Raw genomic sequence first — 14,130 nt, forward strand, 5'->3', positions numbered from 1 at the left:
AAAAACGAACCAAGAAGAACTGCCAGATTTAGGATTCAAACCAGCAACCCTCTAACCTCTAGGCTACCACCATGACTTAACATGACTGGCACAAGCCTAAGCAACACACACCCCGAACTCCAAAATACAAAGTCAAGGTGAAAGACATAGAAGGAAAGAAAAGGTCGAACAAACCTGCATCTGTTGCTGCATCTTTTTCTTGTCCACCTGCAGGGCCTGAGCGCGGTCCTCCTCCTCTTCCAACCTGGCCTCCATTTCATGGAGGATCTCCTCCAGCTCCTGCTTCTTAGCGGCCAGACGCACCCTCATCTCCTCTGCCTCTGCATACAGCTCGGTCTCAGCCTGCAGCTGCTCTTGCAGTGTGTTCCTCTCTTCCATAATCTGGATGGAGGAGGAGCCAGAGAAAAAGCAAAGAGAGCTTAATAGAAAGAAAAGTGTAGGGGGCCCAGCACACAACCCTGTGGTACACCAAACTTTGAGTTTTAATGTTTTTATTTCATAACACTTATGTAAATGCCAATACTTCTTTTTGAGACAATGAAAGTAGTGAAAAGGGTTACAATAGTAATTTAATTCAAACGAATATCTGAAAAATGGCAACATAATCCCTACAAAGATTGTGGAAAGCACATAGACAGGGGGTGTTCCTGGCGAATGGACCCCTATACATACTGTTGTGTGTTTCAGGGTGATCTCCTTCAGCTCTGATTCGTACTTCACTGCAGACTCCTTGGCCTTCTGCAGCTCCTCGTCCTTCAGGCCCATCTCCTCCTCCTGGCGGGTCACTTGCAGCAGAGGCTTGACCTGCAGGTCAGAACGGACTGACTTGGTCAACACTGCATCCGCCACCAAAGTCTAAATCTGATGTCCTTGGTAAGTAGGACAGACATCAATTAATGGAGTGAGTTGAATAGTTAATGTTGTTGAAACTCTACCTTGGTGAAGAGTCTCCACCACTGCCAGTTCCTGAGTTTGAGGTAGGCAGCACAGTTCCTCTGAATCACCTTCATGGCCATCAGTTGCTGCTGTCTCTTAGCAAAGGCCCTGTTAGAACACAGGAGCGGAACCAACATTGACCACTGTAATGTAGCATTTATTGGCTCATAAATGTCATTTTCACTGATTCAGTTACAATTGGGAACTGTGCTAATAACAGCATACATAGTGGCACTTTCGAAACCAGAATCAGAAAAGTAGAACAAACGTCTGTCCTGGGAACGTTACATTGCGACATCCCCTGGACTTTCCTAACATTTAGGGGACGTTCCCAGGACAAAATGTTGTTAGCTGGGTAGAATTGATATATAGACAGAGCTTTACTGTATTAAAGCAGTGTCAACACTAAGGCCATTGCTCACTTTCTGGCCAGGAAACCTCTAGCCTGGGACTGGAAGGCGATAATGACCACAGTAATCTTCAGATCTCTCTCCTCCTCAAGCTGGGCCAACACGCCGGTACGGAAGAAGATCTTACTCTGACCAATCCGGTACAAGTTGGGGTCCAGATCCAGGTGCTTAATCTACAGAACCAGGAAATGGGACAGGAAAGGAATGTGAGAAAAGGGGAATTGAGCTTGGTATGTGGCAGAGTTGGTACCAACTTGGTTTCTATCTTGGTACTTGGTGTCTTGGTAGAATTCCAGAGAAGAGAATATGTAAGGCTGTTTTTATAGACTTGATAAAAGTCCTGATGCTAGGGTTTGAAAATGGCTCCACTTTCTTACCATGAGACCACACGCCTGTTTGCCATCCATGAATCCCTTGGGAATAGCACTAGCCGCCAGGATCTCGTAACTGTAGAGTGAAAATATTGATTTAAGAGAAATGTTTCCCCACAGGCTATGTTTGATACATGCCAATGTTGAATGCACTGGATAGTAGGCAATAGTATACTCCGGTTAAACCAGACTGAACGGTGAAACCATGGTGAGTGACAGTGTCCAGGCTGGTTTAACCAGGCTAAGGCAACAGATTATGCCATTCAAGTCTACTCACCGCTGACGGAACTCCTGGAAGAGGATTCGGTTGGGGAATCCTTGCCGGCAGATACGGATGCCCTCCAACACCCCGTTGCACTTCAGCTGATCCAAGACCAGATGGGCATCCAGTTTCCCCGCCTGAGGACAATGGGTCAGGATATAGGATCAATGAATATGATTACATTTGCTTTACATATTGTATACAAACATCATCAATTTGTTACAAATACCCAACACTAAAGTAAGGGCGAGATTATTTACAGCTCCTTACCTTACGAATAGAAATAAATACATAGAGTTATTCTTTAGATTTGTTCTAAAAAGGTTAAGGTTGAAAGTGAAAAAGTAGAAAAAGCAGTTGGAGAAGAAAATACTTAACACTCCTTCACACCTGGGGGAGGAAACACTTAATTCCATTCAAATGTCCTAAATTCACTTTATCGGACAAACAGGGCATCTTGCCGCTAATCTAATATGGTATTTTTTCCCATTTTATAAAGGGAGTTGCTTGCACACCTCTTCTGCATCAACAAACTACACTTCAAAAGGAATGCCCCTACAAGGGGAACAATAGTAGTGAACTGAGGTAGGCTAGAATTGAATCAAAGAGAATTCAAATTGAATCAAGTGGATTTCTTCACTCCACTTAGACACTGGCAACAGGGTGAAGGGAACCTCCCTCGACTTGCAGCCTAATAGATCTTATTCACAGCTGAACGTTCTATTGAACAATGGCCACATTGTGAATAATGTCTATGCCTAGTGCCTACCCTCTTCTCGTGGTTAGGGATGATACATCTGACGAAGTTGGGCTGGGTGTTGTGCAGCGTGGTCATGAGCTTGGCCAGGGACTCCTTGTAGAGCTGACCCACGGTCCGGAACATGCCCTTCTTGGTCTTGGAGCCGCTGGGCATGGAGCTGTCGGACATCTTGGCCATGGTCTCTAGGCCCACCACGCGGTCCGCTGAGTCACATAATGACAGAGAGGGGGTTTGTTTTAGAATTTGGGTTAGGTTAGGACACTGGCAGCCTGTATGTCAAACATGACACCAGTTGGCTAATCATGGAATAGATCTGGTTACCACACTTAGGAGGCAATATTTTCAATCAGAGCTAGTCACACAAAATTAAAGGGTATATGTATCTATCTTGAGACTCCATCTCGATGCTAAAAAGGCAACTATAAACTGGAGTCCAGGGGGACTTACCATCTTTCCAGAGATCCTGGATAAACGTGTTGGACGAGCTGTTAAGCAGTGCTATGACGTTGTCGTTGAGAGGGTCCATGTTCTTTGTCAACCAATTATCAGCATTGTAGTCCACCTACAGGCAAAACGCCACACATTTCTTGTATTTGTATGTGATCCCTGTGGGAAATTAACTCACAACCTTGTCCCTCTTACCCTCTTACTGAGCCACACAGCACCACAAAAATGATAGATACACACCTTTCCAGCGTAGTGGTGCACAGAGAACTCTGTCTTGCTCTTCAGCTGTTTGGGTTTGCTGAACTTGAGGTGGCTGGCCTGGGTGTTCATGAGTTTCTCCACGAAGGAGACGTCTGTGGCTTTGGGGAACCAGCACTCCTCATCCAACAGGGCCAGAATACCAGGAGGATTGTTCTGTGGAGAAAACATAACTCAAATAAATATTTTCCTGGTTTCGTAATATATATAGGAAAGGTTTCCAGGACACAGATTAAGCCTAGCACTGAACTAAAAAGCTCTTTCAATGTAGAATCTACCGTGAGAATGCTATTTAGTCAAGGACTAGTCTTAATCTGTATCTATTTAATGTCTTGAATGCATACATTTTACACCTAAAGAGTGTTTTTTTACAGTCTTCCCACTCACCGGCCTCTCAATGAGCTCAATGCAGGGCTGCAGGTCCAGGCCAAAGTCGATGAAGCTCCATTCAATTCCCTCCCTCTGGTACTCCTCTTGCTCCAGGACGAACATGGTGTGGTTGAACAGCTGCTGCAGCTTCTCGTTTGTGTAGTTGATGCACAGCTGCTCAAAGGAGTTATCCTGCAAGAGAAGGGAGAGAAGAAGAATTTGAGTTTTCACTAAAGACAGTTTGGTGTGCCACAAGGTTGTGTGCTAGGCCCCCAAGTCTTTTCCTTCATCTTAATACAACTTAACAGCTCAGCTTTGACGTATAGCATGCAGTCCAAGTCTTATCCAAGATATCGTACATACAACCCTATGAAGCCTTCCATGCAATCATATGAATCCCCTCACTCACCTCAAAGATCTCAAAGCCAGCGATGTCGAGGATGCCCAAGAAGGATGCTCCCTGGCGTTTGGTCTTGTCCAGAGCCTTGTTGACCCTAGCTAGCAGCCAGCGGAACAGACGCTCGTACATAGCCTTGGCCAAGGCCTCGATGGCAAAGTCAGCCTGGAGGAAACAGAATAAAATATAGATTGTTTAAAACTATGTTTAGTTTTCAGTTGTCTCAAATTCAGCCCAGCAGTATGGTCTATTCCTGGACCAAAAAGCACTTTTAGTGGAGATTCTCCTTTGAATATGTTTTTTAGTCCAGGAGCTAAAATCTGAGTCTGGGAAACAGGCGAGCAGGATTGTCTGAATTTCAGCCTGCCAAAGCAACATGTACCTGCTCTTTGGTCTGTGCTTTCTGTACCACCTCTCTGCCCACTTTGATGCGAGGCGTGAGGATGGCTCTGGTGAAGTCTACCACGTTGATGCCCTGGAGATGGCACACCTTCTGAGCCGCTGGAGAGTTAAGACACATTTCAGAAAGAAAGCAGATGTGATATTGTCCTACACATTAATAACATACAGCATGTACTACATTTAATATAAGTGGCATAATACATACCATATGCATAGCACAACATATAACATGTACTATAACATACAATGTCAAATAACATAGTGCACAAGTTATGTATATATTATCTGCCATCTCATGTCCTCCTCTAACCTGTGTTGTCAGGCATGGTGGCCTGCTCCTGGTTCCTCTCCTTCTTGAACTCTATGTTTCCCAACTGCAGCACCGTGGAGCACACCTTCAGGATGCCTAGAGGACACAGACAACACAGAGAGTACAGGTCAATTACAGTAAGTACAGGGACAAATCAAAATGGCCGCCATGACATGCCATATTCTATGCCTTGTCAGCCTAGCTAGTCAGTCACCATTAGCTATCTAAGATCTGCACACCTAGTTTACTGTGTCTAATGTATTTGACGTGCTGATGTAGGGCCACCGGGTTATCCTGACCATGTGATCTTGAAGAAAAAACCTAGACCCAAGTCATAGCCTGGTTATTCCTTAATGTTATATCGTATAACATTATAGTGTAACTGCCCTAGTAATGAAGAGTTTGTTGTGATTGAATAGAATGGCTCAGTGCTGTAGCCTACCTATCCCCTCATCTCATGCAGGACTTGTTAAGGTGATTGAATAATTGATTGATGTATCAATTCATTTTTTTGTTGATTCATTTAAATGAACTACTTATCCTCTTGTTCTCAGTGAGGCCCATGATGTTTATCGACACATGCAGTACTTTTTGTGGTGATTTGTTGATTTGATAAATTGATTAATTTATTGATTAATACAGTACCTGTCCTCTCTTCCTCAGTGATACCCATGATGTTCATGGCCTCCATGGTCTCCTCGTACATCTCGTCGTCCTGCTGGCCCGAGATCGAGACATGGCCCGCAATCAGGAAACGGTAGGCGCTGAAGTTCTCCAGCAGAAGCTCCTCTGGAATGACAATGATTCAGTGTGTTCAATTATGACAGTTCTAGAAATTCTAGCTCTACGTTCAATCACATACAGGAGCGCATCTGGAAGAACAGCGGTTGAGGGTTTTCACTGATGGAGTGGAGAGTTCTAGAAATTCGAGCTCTGTATTATCAAGAAATAATCATATTTGATTGTGTACAGAATGATTCCGCTTCTGGTTGTCTGGGGTCAATGGGATGAAAAGTGGGACTTCCACAACTGCCCGTCCTGCACTACAGATTAAATCGCCTACTCTCCTCCACCATGACAATCATCAGGTTGATCAGGAACCCTGATCTAAATCCAGAATGGCACCCTATTCCCTACAGAGTGAACTACTTTTGACCAGAGCCCTATGGACCCTGGTCAAATGGGTCCTACCTAGGGAATAGGAAACACAACCCAGATCTTACCACGTAGCTTGTCCTTGACCCCAGCCACCATGTAGTAGAAGATGTGGAAGGCTCTCTCTGTCTTGGCCTGTCTGATACAACGAGATTTCTCCAGCAGGTCTGAGAACAGCCGTTAAGGATATACATTCTAATGCTCTGGATGGAGTTTCAAGTTTATGCTTGAGAGGAAAACAGTCCAAAGAAACTTATTTACAAACAAGCTTGTCTACTTTGTCATCTTACAGTGAACATACACGGTGAACTATACACAGAATATACATTATATTAGATGACACTGGAGCTTCATTATCTCATTTTCTAATACGTTCTTGGCAATCTGTAAGTGATACCATGGACGGTTCAGCAACTTGTATCTACAGTATGTATGAACCTTTACAAATAGGGCTCTGTGCCAAAACATCTTTAAACAACATGACCCAAATACATAATTCCAACCTAAACATTTCTTATCTCATCATTCCATTCCATGGGAACTTAAGAGTTATTGGAGTGACAGCACTTTTTAGACTCATTGTGCAGATGCCAACGACCTCCCCAGTGTTTACCGTCGGTCACAGGAGAACCCATGACACTTCTAACAGGAATGTGTCAACAGTCCAATACCGCAGGTTTGGGTCTGGGTTCATGTTTACTGTTCAAACACAGAAGTCACAGGAGCTTTTGTAGCTGTTTTCCCAGGGTAGTGAACACAAAAAACAGCTTTTCTGAAACTGGATGCCCCAGTTTAGAGTTACAGTATGTAACACTGTGTAAGGATACAGGTTTCAATGTTGGCTCCGACGATGTAGCCAGTCACGTCAAAGTTGATGCGGATGAATTTACCCTAAAGGGAACAGGTACGCCAGGATTACAGTCAGATGAATGTTAAATAACACAAAAAGATATGGGTCATTATGCAAATTACATTAATCAATAGTTTGAATTAATGAATTGATTCATGAAAAGTGGACACTACTTTGTGACCCACTCAAATACTTTAGGCCTACACGTCTGCGAAAGGTGAACTCACAAATCGCGAAGAGTTGTCATTTTTGATGGTCTTGGCGTTCCCGAAGGCCTCCAGGATGGGGTTAGCCTGCAGAAGCTGCTTTTCCAGCTCCCCCTGGACATAACAACGTAATGACAAACATTAAACTAAATCTGTGACATTCATTTGTGAATAGAATAGTCAAATAAAGGCTGGAACAGCAGCACAAGCCCTATGAAAGTCAATTGAAAAAAAGAACATTTTCTAAAGATAGAAAGAACAGAAAGAAAGAACAGAAAGAAATAGATCCTAAACAACAAACCCAGTTGTTTTCAACAGTTTCGACTCCTATATCATCATCTCTACACTGTGTATATCTACACTGTGACTGGGCCTAATAGCATTATAACTGAGCGGACAGCACCTACTACTCCAGAAGATCTAATCCCCTATTAGTCTCTATGCACTGAGGACACATGTCCTACCAACATGACTTATTTCACTACTAATCTGCCTCAAACTGAGACAACCAGGGCCTGATTGTTCAAATGAGGCCCACTAGAGTGTTTGCTGGTTGGGCCAGGGGAAGGATGTGAGGAGGGAGTGGCTGGAGGTGGTAGATTCAGAGTGTTGCTGGTCTGGAGAGGAGCCAGAGCAGAGGGTGGCGATATGAGTGTGTGCTAGTAGGTAGGCAGTGGGTGTGTTCCAGGTCCGCAGAGATGACAGGATTGTTATTTCTATAGAAAGGTGCTTCCTAGAAATCAAATATTTTGCATTTCTCTAGGCTTTGTACAGATCTGATAATATGCAGTTTGATCAAAGGGCCTGCGTTAGCTTACTGGCTGGGTCAGAGGCAGGCATACCTCTGTCAAACACACACACGGAAATGTGCACGTGTACACAAACACCCACATACTTAATGCTCCTCTGGCTTAGGGGGAGCAGTGGATGGCTTAACCTCTCCCATCTTGACTAGCCGAGAATGATAGCTTGTTAGCTTGTTGTGGTCCTTACACCTGTTTTTTTAATGAGTGTTTTTAGACTGGAGAGTTGAAACCAGGACAATGTTGTGCAAAACCACAGGGCAAATGAATGTAAATGAGGTAAATGATTTAACTGTAGTTCAGAGGTGTCTGTCACATGCCTTTCAGATCTGGATCTATGAGAAAACTATTTGATGAGAACACATCAGCCAAATCTCCTTATTGACAAATTCCCAGTAAGATAAAGATAAACCTCACCCAAGTTAATGGATTTTAAAACAGAATGAGTTACTGGTACTTGAGTGAAAAGAGAGTAGCAACCAGATACTTTACATTTCAGCAGGGAAAAGAAGGCCCTGCTCGCTTCAGACAGCCACTAAGAGAAAGAGAGAGTAAAGAGACAGAAAAACAAAGAGAAAGAAACAGCGAGGGGAAATGACAGGAAGGATCAGTCATTAATATGCTGTTGAAATGGAGAGATAAAGGAGGAGAGGAGGAAGGAGAAGAGAGAGACATTCTAGTTCTAAAGCAGGCGTATTAAGTTCACTGCTGGTGGTAGGCTTCTAAAAAATGTATTACATTCTAATCTCCACACTAGCATACTACTTAGAATGCATGGCCGATACATTGCTTCATACTAAGTACCTACTGGGCACAGGCGTCAATTCAACGTCTATTCCACGTTGGTTCAATGTAATTTAATTGAAATGACGTGGAAACAGCGTTGATTCAACCAGTGTGTGCCCAGTGGGTAGTAGAAAAGGCTGGACAATGAAATTATGATTGGGCTTCACTGCATCTCCTGAAGGTCTTGAGGGGTAATGACAAAGAAAAACACATCTTTTAACCATTGACCTGGAAGTTAATCCCTTCATTGCTGTACAATGATGACTATTACTCCCCTCCCCGTACCCCCAACTATTTGAATCTCACTCAGGCATGATTCTGACAGTAGAGAGCTGTCCGAAAATGCATGTTTTTAAAAAAAAAAATTAAATTTTAAAATCAGGGGTGAAGAGAGCGAGCTGGCTGTTGTGATGAAAAGGTCAAAGGTCAGAGATCACAAGGTCACGTGTAGGTCACATGGTGTCTGAAAAATTCCACACTGGTGCAAATCATCAAAAGTGGTAGAACAACTACTGTGTAACGCTACGGAGGAGCAAGACGCCGCCACAACGCCCACAGGACAAAATGGCAGGTGGTGGATGTTAGGATTAGGGGATGAGGTAGGATATGATGTCGTTTGATAGACAGGAAAAAGGTAGATGGACATGCTCACACTGTGCTCTGTTGATCTGTGACGATCTGTGGTGGTGGTTAACCGTTTCAATGCCGGGCTCCAACCCCAGGCAGTGAAAGAGTGTTTTTGGAAAACCATGGACGACATAACAATAACAACCAAACTCAGGGGGAATATAAAGTAAATCATCTGACATATTATCTACCATTTTGTATTTGGATGAGAGGGCTGCATGTTAATAAAAAAAAAAAATCACTATCATGCAGTTTGTAGTTGTGAGGTCCATAACTGGTAATATCAGGAAGTTATGAGCACACTGTTACACAATGGGGATATGGGATGATATTGCTCATGTTATTGTACATTTTAAATTTATTATTTTGAGCTCAACAACAAAGGAGATGGGGAACTTGATAGGAGGGGGATCTTGTCAGAAATATATTTTTTTACTACAAAAAACCTGTCCGTGATCCACTCTCGCATGCAATCCTTATTTCTAGGAGAAAACACGCATACACCACCACACGCAAAACACACTTGGGTCATTCCCTTTTTACTCACGTGGACAAATGCTCCTGGCTGTGTCTATTTGGAGGAAATTGCGGTACAGAATTATCATTCAACGGGGCAGTTTCCTCACACATTGGCCAAGTCTCCCTTAGAGCATAGAAACCGGCTTGGGGAGGTCCCCACTTTTGACACACAATAGCCACTTGTCATTGACGACACAATGGCAAAAACGATACAAAAAAAACGTTGTAGTTTGCAGTATACTTACAGCACTGGTGTCCTTCTTGCCTTTGTGAGAAGAGGCCACTAGAGCCAGATACTGGATGACCTTCTTGGTGTTCTCTGTCTTACCCGCACCAGACTCCCCACTGGAGAGCAGGAGACACGGGTTAGAGAGAGAGAAACAGAGAGAGGGTGGGTGGGAGAGGGGAACAGAAAGAGAGAGGAGTGGGGGGGGGGGGGCAGAGGGAGAGAGTGACAGAAAGAATTTGAGATAGAAAAACAGAGGGTGAGCGAGAGAAAACAGAACTGACAGGTTGTTCACAGTTCAATAACTCACTTTAATTAAACCGTGAACCACTTGAGTGACTGAGTGAAATAACAACATCAACACCCAAGCGCAATGTTATTGTCATTGTCCAAAGTAATGTAATGCCATCCAACCCCTTCCTGTGTGCCTCTACCAAATGATTAGCCCTACCTACTGCTTTATACCATGATGAAAGGAAACTAAAGGGTCAGACTGCCCCACTACCAGACCAGGGGGTCCAATGAAAAGTCTGATAACCTGAAAAGACCCATGTACACTGAAGACAGATCAAGTAAAACAGCATTTCTAATCCAGTGTATTTGAGGCTTAAGGAAGACTAAGGCAGGGTACAAATGTATTAGACATATCCTACACCTCTAAACCAGAAGGCCAAGGGTGGGTATTGGACATATTTAACAGAGGTAGGAAACTACAGAAGGATGAGGGAGAGTAGTTTATTGGCCTTTGATCTCTAGATGCTGGAGACGCCAACCGCAATGCTGCTGTCTGAATGATCCCAGCCTAGAGTCCAGCTGGCTCTAACAAGTCCATAAAAGGAGAGGTGTTCGTAAGATCCACCAGAGGCTGTCTGTCATGGGGCCGACTGGGCCGACAGGAATCTATCCAGTATCCACCATAAAGATGTAAGATCTTAATTTGACATATATTGTCATAGCAAAATAATAATTTGAACGTTTAGTTCATAATGTTGCTTGATCAGTGGTTAGGTCTATTAGCTGGCCAAAAGTAGACTACATGAAAAGTGCAATACTGTTAATATAACCGTGTGTTAGTGCAGGTTTTCAGTGAATTTATGTAAATCACGAAGCTCATCTGTCTTCCCTGAGGTGCAGGAAAATTCTCAACAATAAAAGTGTGATCAAATTAAGATCCTACATCTGGACCTTATCCACAGGACCTCATCTCACACTATACAAGGTCGCAACCTCATACTACAGCATATACTGTACATCAGGTCTGATTCACACTACACTCCTACGAAGACCTACATTCGTTATGAATGTTATTATAAAATTCTGTCATAACATTCATACCTCACCGAAATACAACAAACCAAGACTCACATCAGGCCCAACATTAACTGTCATACAAAAACCTAAAATCACACTACACTAACTCTGTGCATCAACACACACAGGCCTCAACTCACACACCACTTACAGAGTCACTCCTTACACCAGGTCTAGAACAACACTACCCAGGCCTCAACACACTGTAAAAACACAGAACTCCATAATCCCTGAAAATATCCTCTGAGAGACCTATAGGCCCTGAGACAAAGACCTCCCATTCTGTATATCTAAGTGAGGGGATTCCTCTTCTAACACAGTTTGTCTTAAACCATCCCAGGGTCAGGGTGGCCACCGTGGATCACTGGTCTGAATGGCTGGTTAGCATCCTGGGCTTTGGCCATTTTCATTCCAGACCTGGGTTCAAATGCTACTCAAAATAATTTAAAATACCTTGTCTGTGCTTGATTGAGCTTGCCTGGCTTATTGGACATAATAGAATAATCCCAAACAGTCAACCCCCGCCCATCTGGCACTCTAGGCAGAACAGAGCAACCGCTCAAAGTATTTGAAAGAGTTTGAATAGCATTTGAACCCAGGTTTGGTTCACTTTTGGGAATGATGCTAGGTCTCTTACTACACTCTAATTCTTGTAAAGAGAAAGAGATGACCCCATATAAATGAGATGTCAAGACCCCAAGCAAGGATTTAGTGAGCTATGTGGCTACTTCCTATGCATTATTATTTTGGTTGTAACTAAGGATTGTGAGGAGAAACTCAGCAATGGAATGGGAAACTGCAGTGTGTGTCTGTGTATAACATGTTATTGTCAACACACCACACCCTAACAGCAGTCCATTAGCACGTTTTGTCCATGTTCACACTTATGTGAAACGCATCTTACAAAACTAACCATTTATAAGAGGAGTCTGTCACAAAGCCTACACAATGCTGTTATAAACAGCGCTGTCATATAAATGCTATTACATTGTCATACCAAATGCAATTAAAATCTCTAGACTTCAAAAGATGGCACAGTACATTGTTTGCCGCCATACAGATGTAGGATCTTAATTTGAGACAGTTTGCTACAGCAGGGAAATACTCCAGCAGCAACAGGAAATGTGAATTATTATGTGGATTATAATTAATGGACATTTTTGTAGACGTTAATACATTTTCGTATGGGAAAATCAAGTTTGAAGTGTAAATTACAAACTTCAGAACTCTTTTGAAACCTCAAATACACTACAACCTTTACATTTTCTGCATTGTAGAAAAATGATCCTGCACCAGGGTGATCAAATTAAGATCCAACATCTGTATGTTGATTATGTATGCCATGACATGTGCTATGTCATGTTTATCAATATACTTCACAAAGTAATGCTATCGTCACCAGGTCAAACCCCTGTCTACTATGACGACAACACAGTCAGTCCCTGGTTCATATGTTTTTATAATACATCAGTCTCATTTCATACACACTCAGGGAGCATGTCATACATGGAATTCACTGTAGTGTACGTTTCTCCTATATATGGATAGAGAGCATGCTTATACCTAGCTGACCCAACTAGAGGCAAAAAAAAATCCAAAAGCTCCCAGGTTTTTCTGAAATCCCTGTTGGAGGATGATTTTTGAAATTATTTTTTCCCCCCCTACTGATTCCAGGAATCTTTCAACAGGGATTTTGGAAAAACATGGGGGAAACATTAGGAACACTTCTGGAATTTTGAAACCCTATAGCTCCAAACGTCCCTGCTTCCATCCACAACCCTACTGCATTACCGACCTCCCATTCCCTGACTACAACAAACAAACAAACAGGAAAATGAAACCCCACTTCTCCAAATAAGCCTCCTCTGGTAAATTGTTCAGGCAAAACTTCAGGAAGTGAGTCGATTTGATCAGAGAATGCTGCATCCTGGCATCAATCGGTTTAGAATAGAAGGAGCCTGGAGCTCCAGGGCAGTCTACTTTAGACAGGGACCCTCCCATTTCCTCTACTGGGTACACTGGATGCTTTACAGGAAAGGTGCTCTGACGTACTGTAGAGTAGGGCTTACTGTAAATAGGCACGAGACAAACAACATGCCAAGAGGTGCTGAAGTTTATTGGGTTTTGTTATGTGTAGTAGACCTGACTAGCTAAAACCCCTAGAACTAGGGCCCAAAGATGTTCCTGAATGTTTGGCCTGACAACTCCTAGCCTATATAGTAACTAGAATGAGACAAGAGATTCTATTTCTCTCCCAGAGTGATTCTCAATAATTGCTCTGCAATGAGTAAACAAACAAAATGGAGCCCAAACAAAAACGAATCTGTCTTTATAATCAGGACAGGGCACACTTCCTGTCTCTCTGAGAGGAGAGAGGGGAGAAGAGGAGAGTAGAAAGGAGAGCAGAAAAGAGAGAAGAGAAGTGTTCTAACCCCACAACTCCCTGGATAATGGTTCCCAGATGTAGGATCTTAATTTGATCACTATTTTGTTGCTTAGCATTGTCATGCACAGCAAGAAATGCTAACTTGTAGTGTATTTGAGTTTTCAAACGACTTCTAAAGTTTGTAATTTCCACTTAGAAATGTCAGACTATTTGCCATAAACCAAAAATGTATCAACCCCTACAAAAATGTTTATTATAAGCCACATAATTCACATTTCTTGATGATGCAGGATTATTCTCCAGCTGTAGCAAACTGTCTCAAATTAAAATCCTACATCT

The 14,130-nt window shown here is 42.9% G+C and overlaps 1 protein-coding gene across 4 annotated transcripts in view; it reads right to left on the minus strand.

Annotated features, from left to right (window-relative positions):
- The window catches only part of LOC115178885 (myosin-11), a 41,013-nt gene that overhangs the window by 12,398 nt on the left and 14,485 nt on the right, over positions 1-14,130 (minus strand). For 3 of the 4 annotated variants that reach the window (XM_029740281.1, XM_029740280.1, XM_029740283.1), the window contains 19 exons: positions 10,114-10,213; positions 9,897-9,920; positions 7,155-7,247; positions 6,905-6,968; positions 6,146-6,244; positions 5,568-5,711; positions 4,923-5,018; positions 4,593-4,711; positions 4,223-4,375; positions 3,832-4,005; positions 3,427-3,600; positions 3,187-3,301; positions 2,749-2,942; positions 1,995-2,116; positions 1,724-1,793; positions 1,359-1,519; positions 936-1,044; positions 673-804; positions 175-381 (listed from right to left, as the gene is read on the minus strand). In XM_029740281.1, the coding sequence (XP_029596141.1) occupies positions 175-381; positions 673-804; positions 936-1,044; positions 1,359-1,519; positions 1,724-1,793; positions 1,995-2,116; positions 2,749-2,942; positions 3,187-3,301; positions 3,427-3,600; positions 3,832-4,005; positions 4,223-4,375; positions 4,593-4,711; positions 4,923-5,018; positions 5,568-5,711; positions 6,146-6,244; positions 6,905-6,968; positions 7,155-7,247; positions 9,897-9,920; positions 10,114-10,213 (2,350 nt within the window). The remainder of the gene's footprint in view (positions 1-174; positions 382-672; positions 805-935; positions 1,045-1,358; positions 1,520-1,723; positions 1,794-1,994; positions 2,117-2,748; positions 2,943-3,186; positions 3,302-3,426; positions 3,601-3,831; positions 4,006-4,222; positions 4,376-4,592; positions 4,712-4,922; positions 5,019-5,567; positions 5,712-6,145; positions 6,245-6,904; positions 6,969-7,154; positions 7,248-9,896; positions 9,921-10,113; positions 10,214-14,130) is intronic. The other variant, XM_029740282.1, reaches the window with a different exon arrangement.

The sequence above is a fragment of the Salmo trutta genome, chromosome 38 (genome assembly GCF_901001165.1).
Source record: "Salmo trutta chromosome 38, fSalTru1.1, whole genome shotgun sequence".
Classification (NCBI taxonomy): domain Eukaryota; kingdom Metazoa; phylum Chordata; class Actinopteri; order Salmoniformes; family Salmonidae; genus Salmo; species Salmo trutta.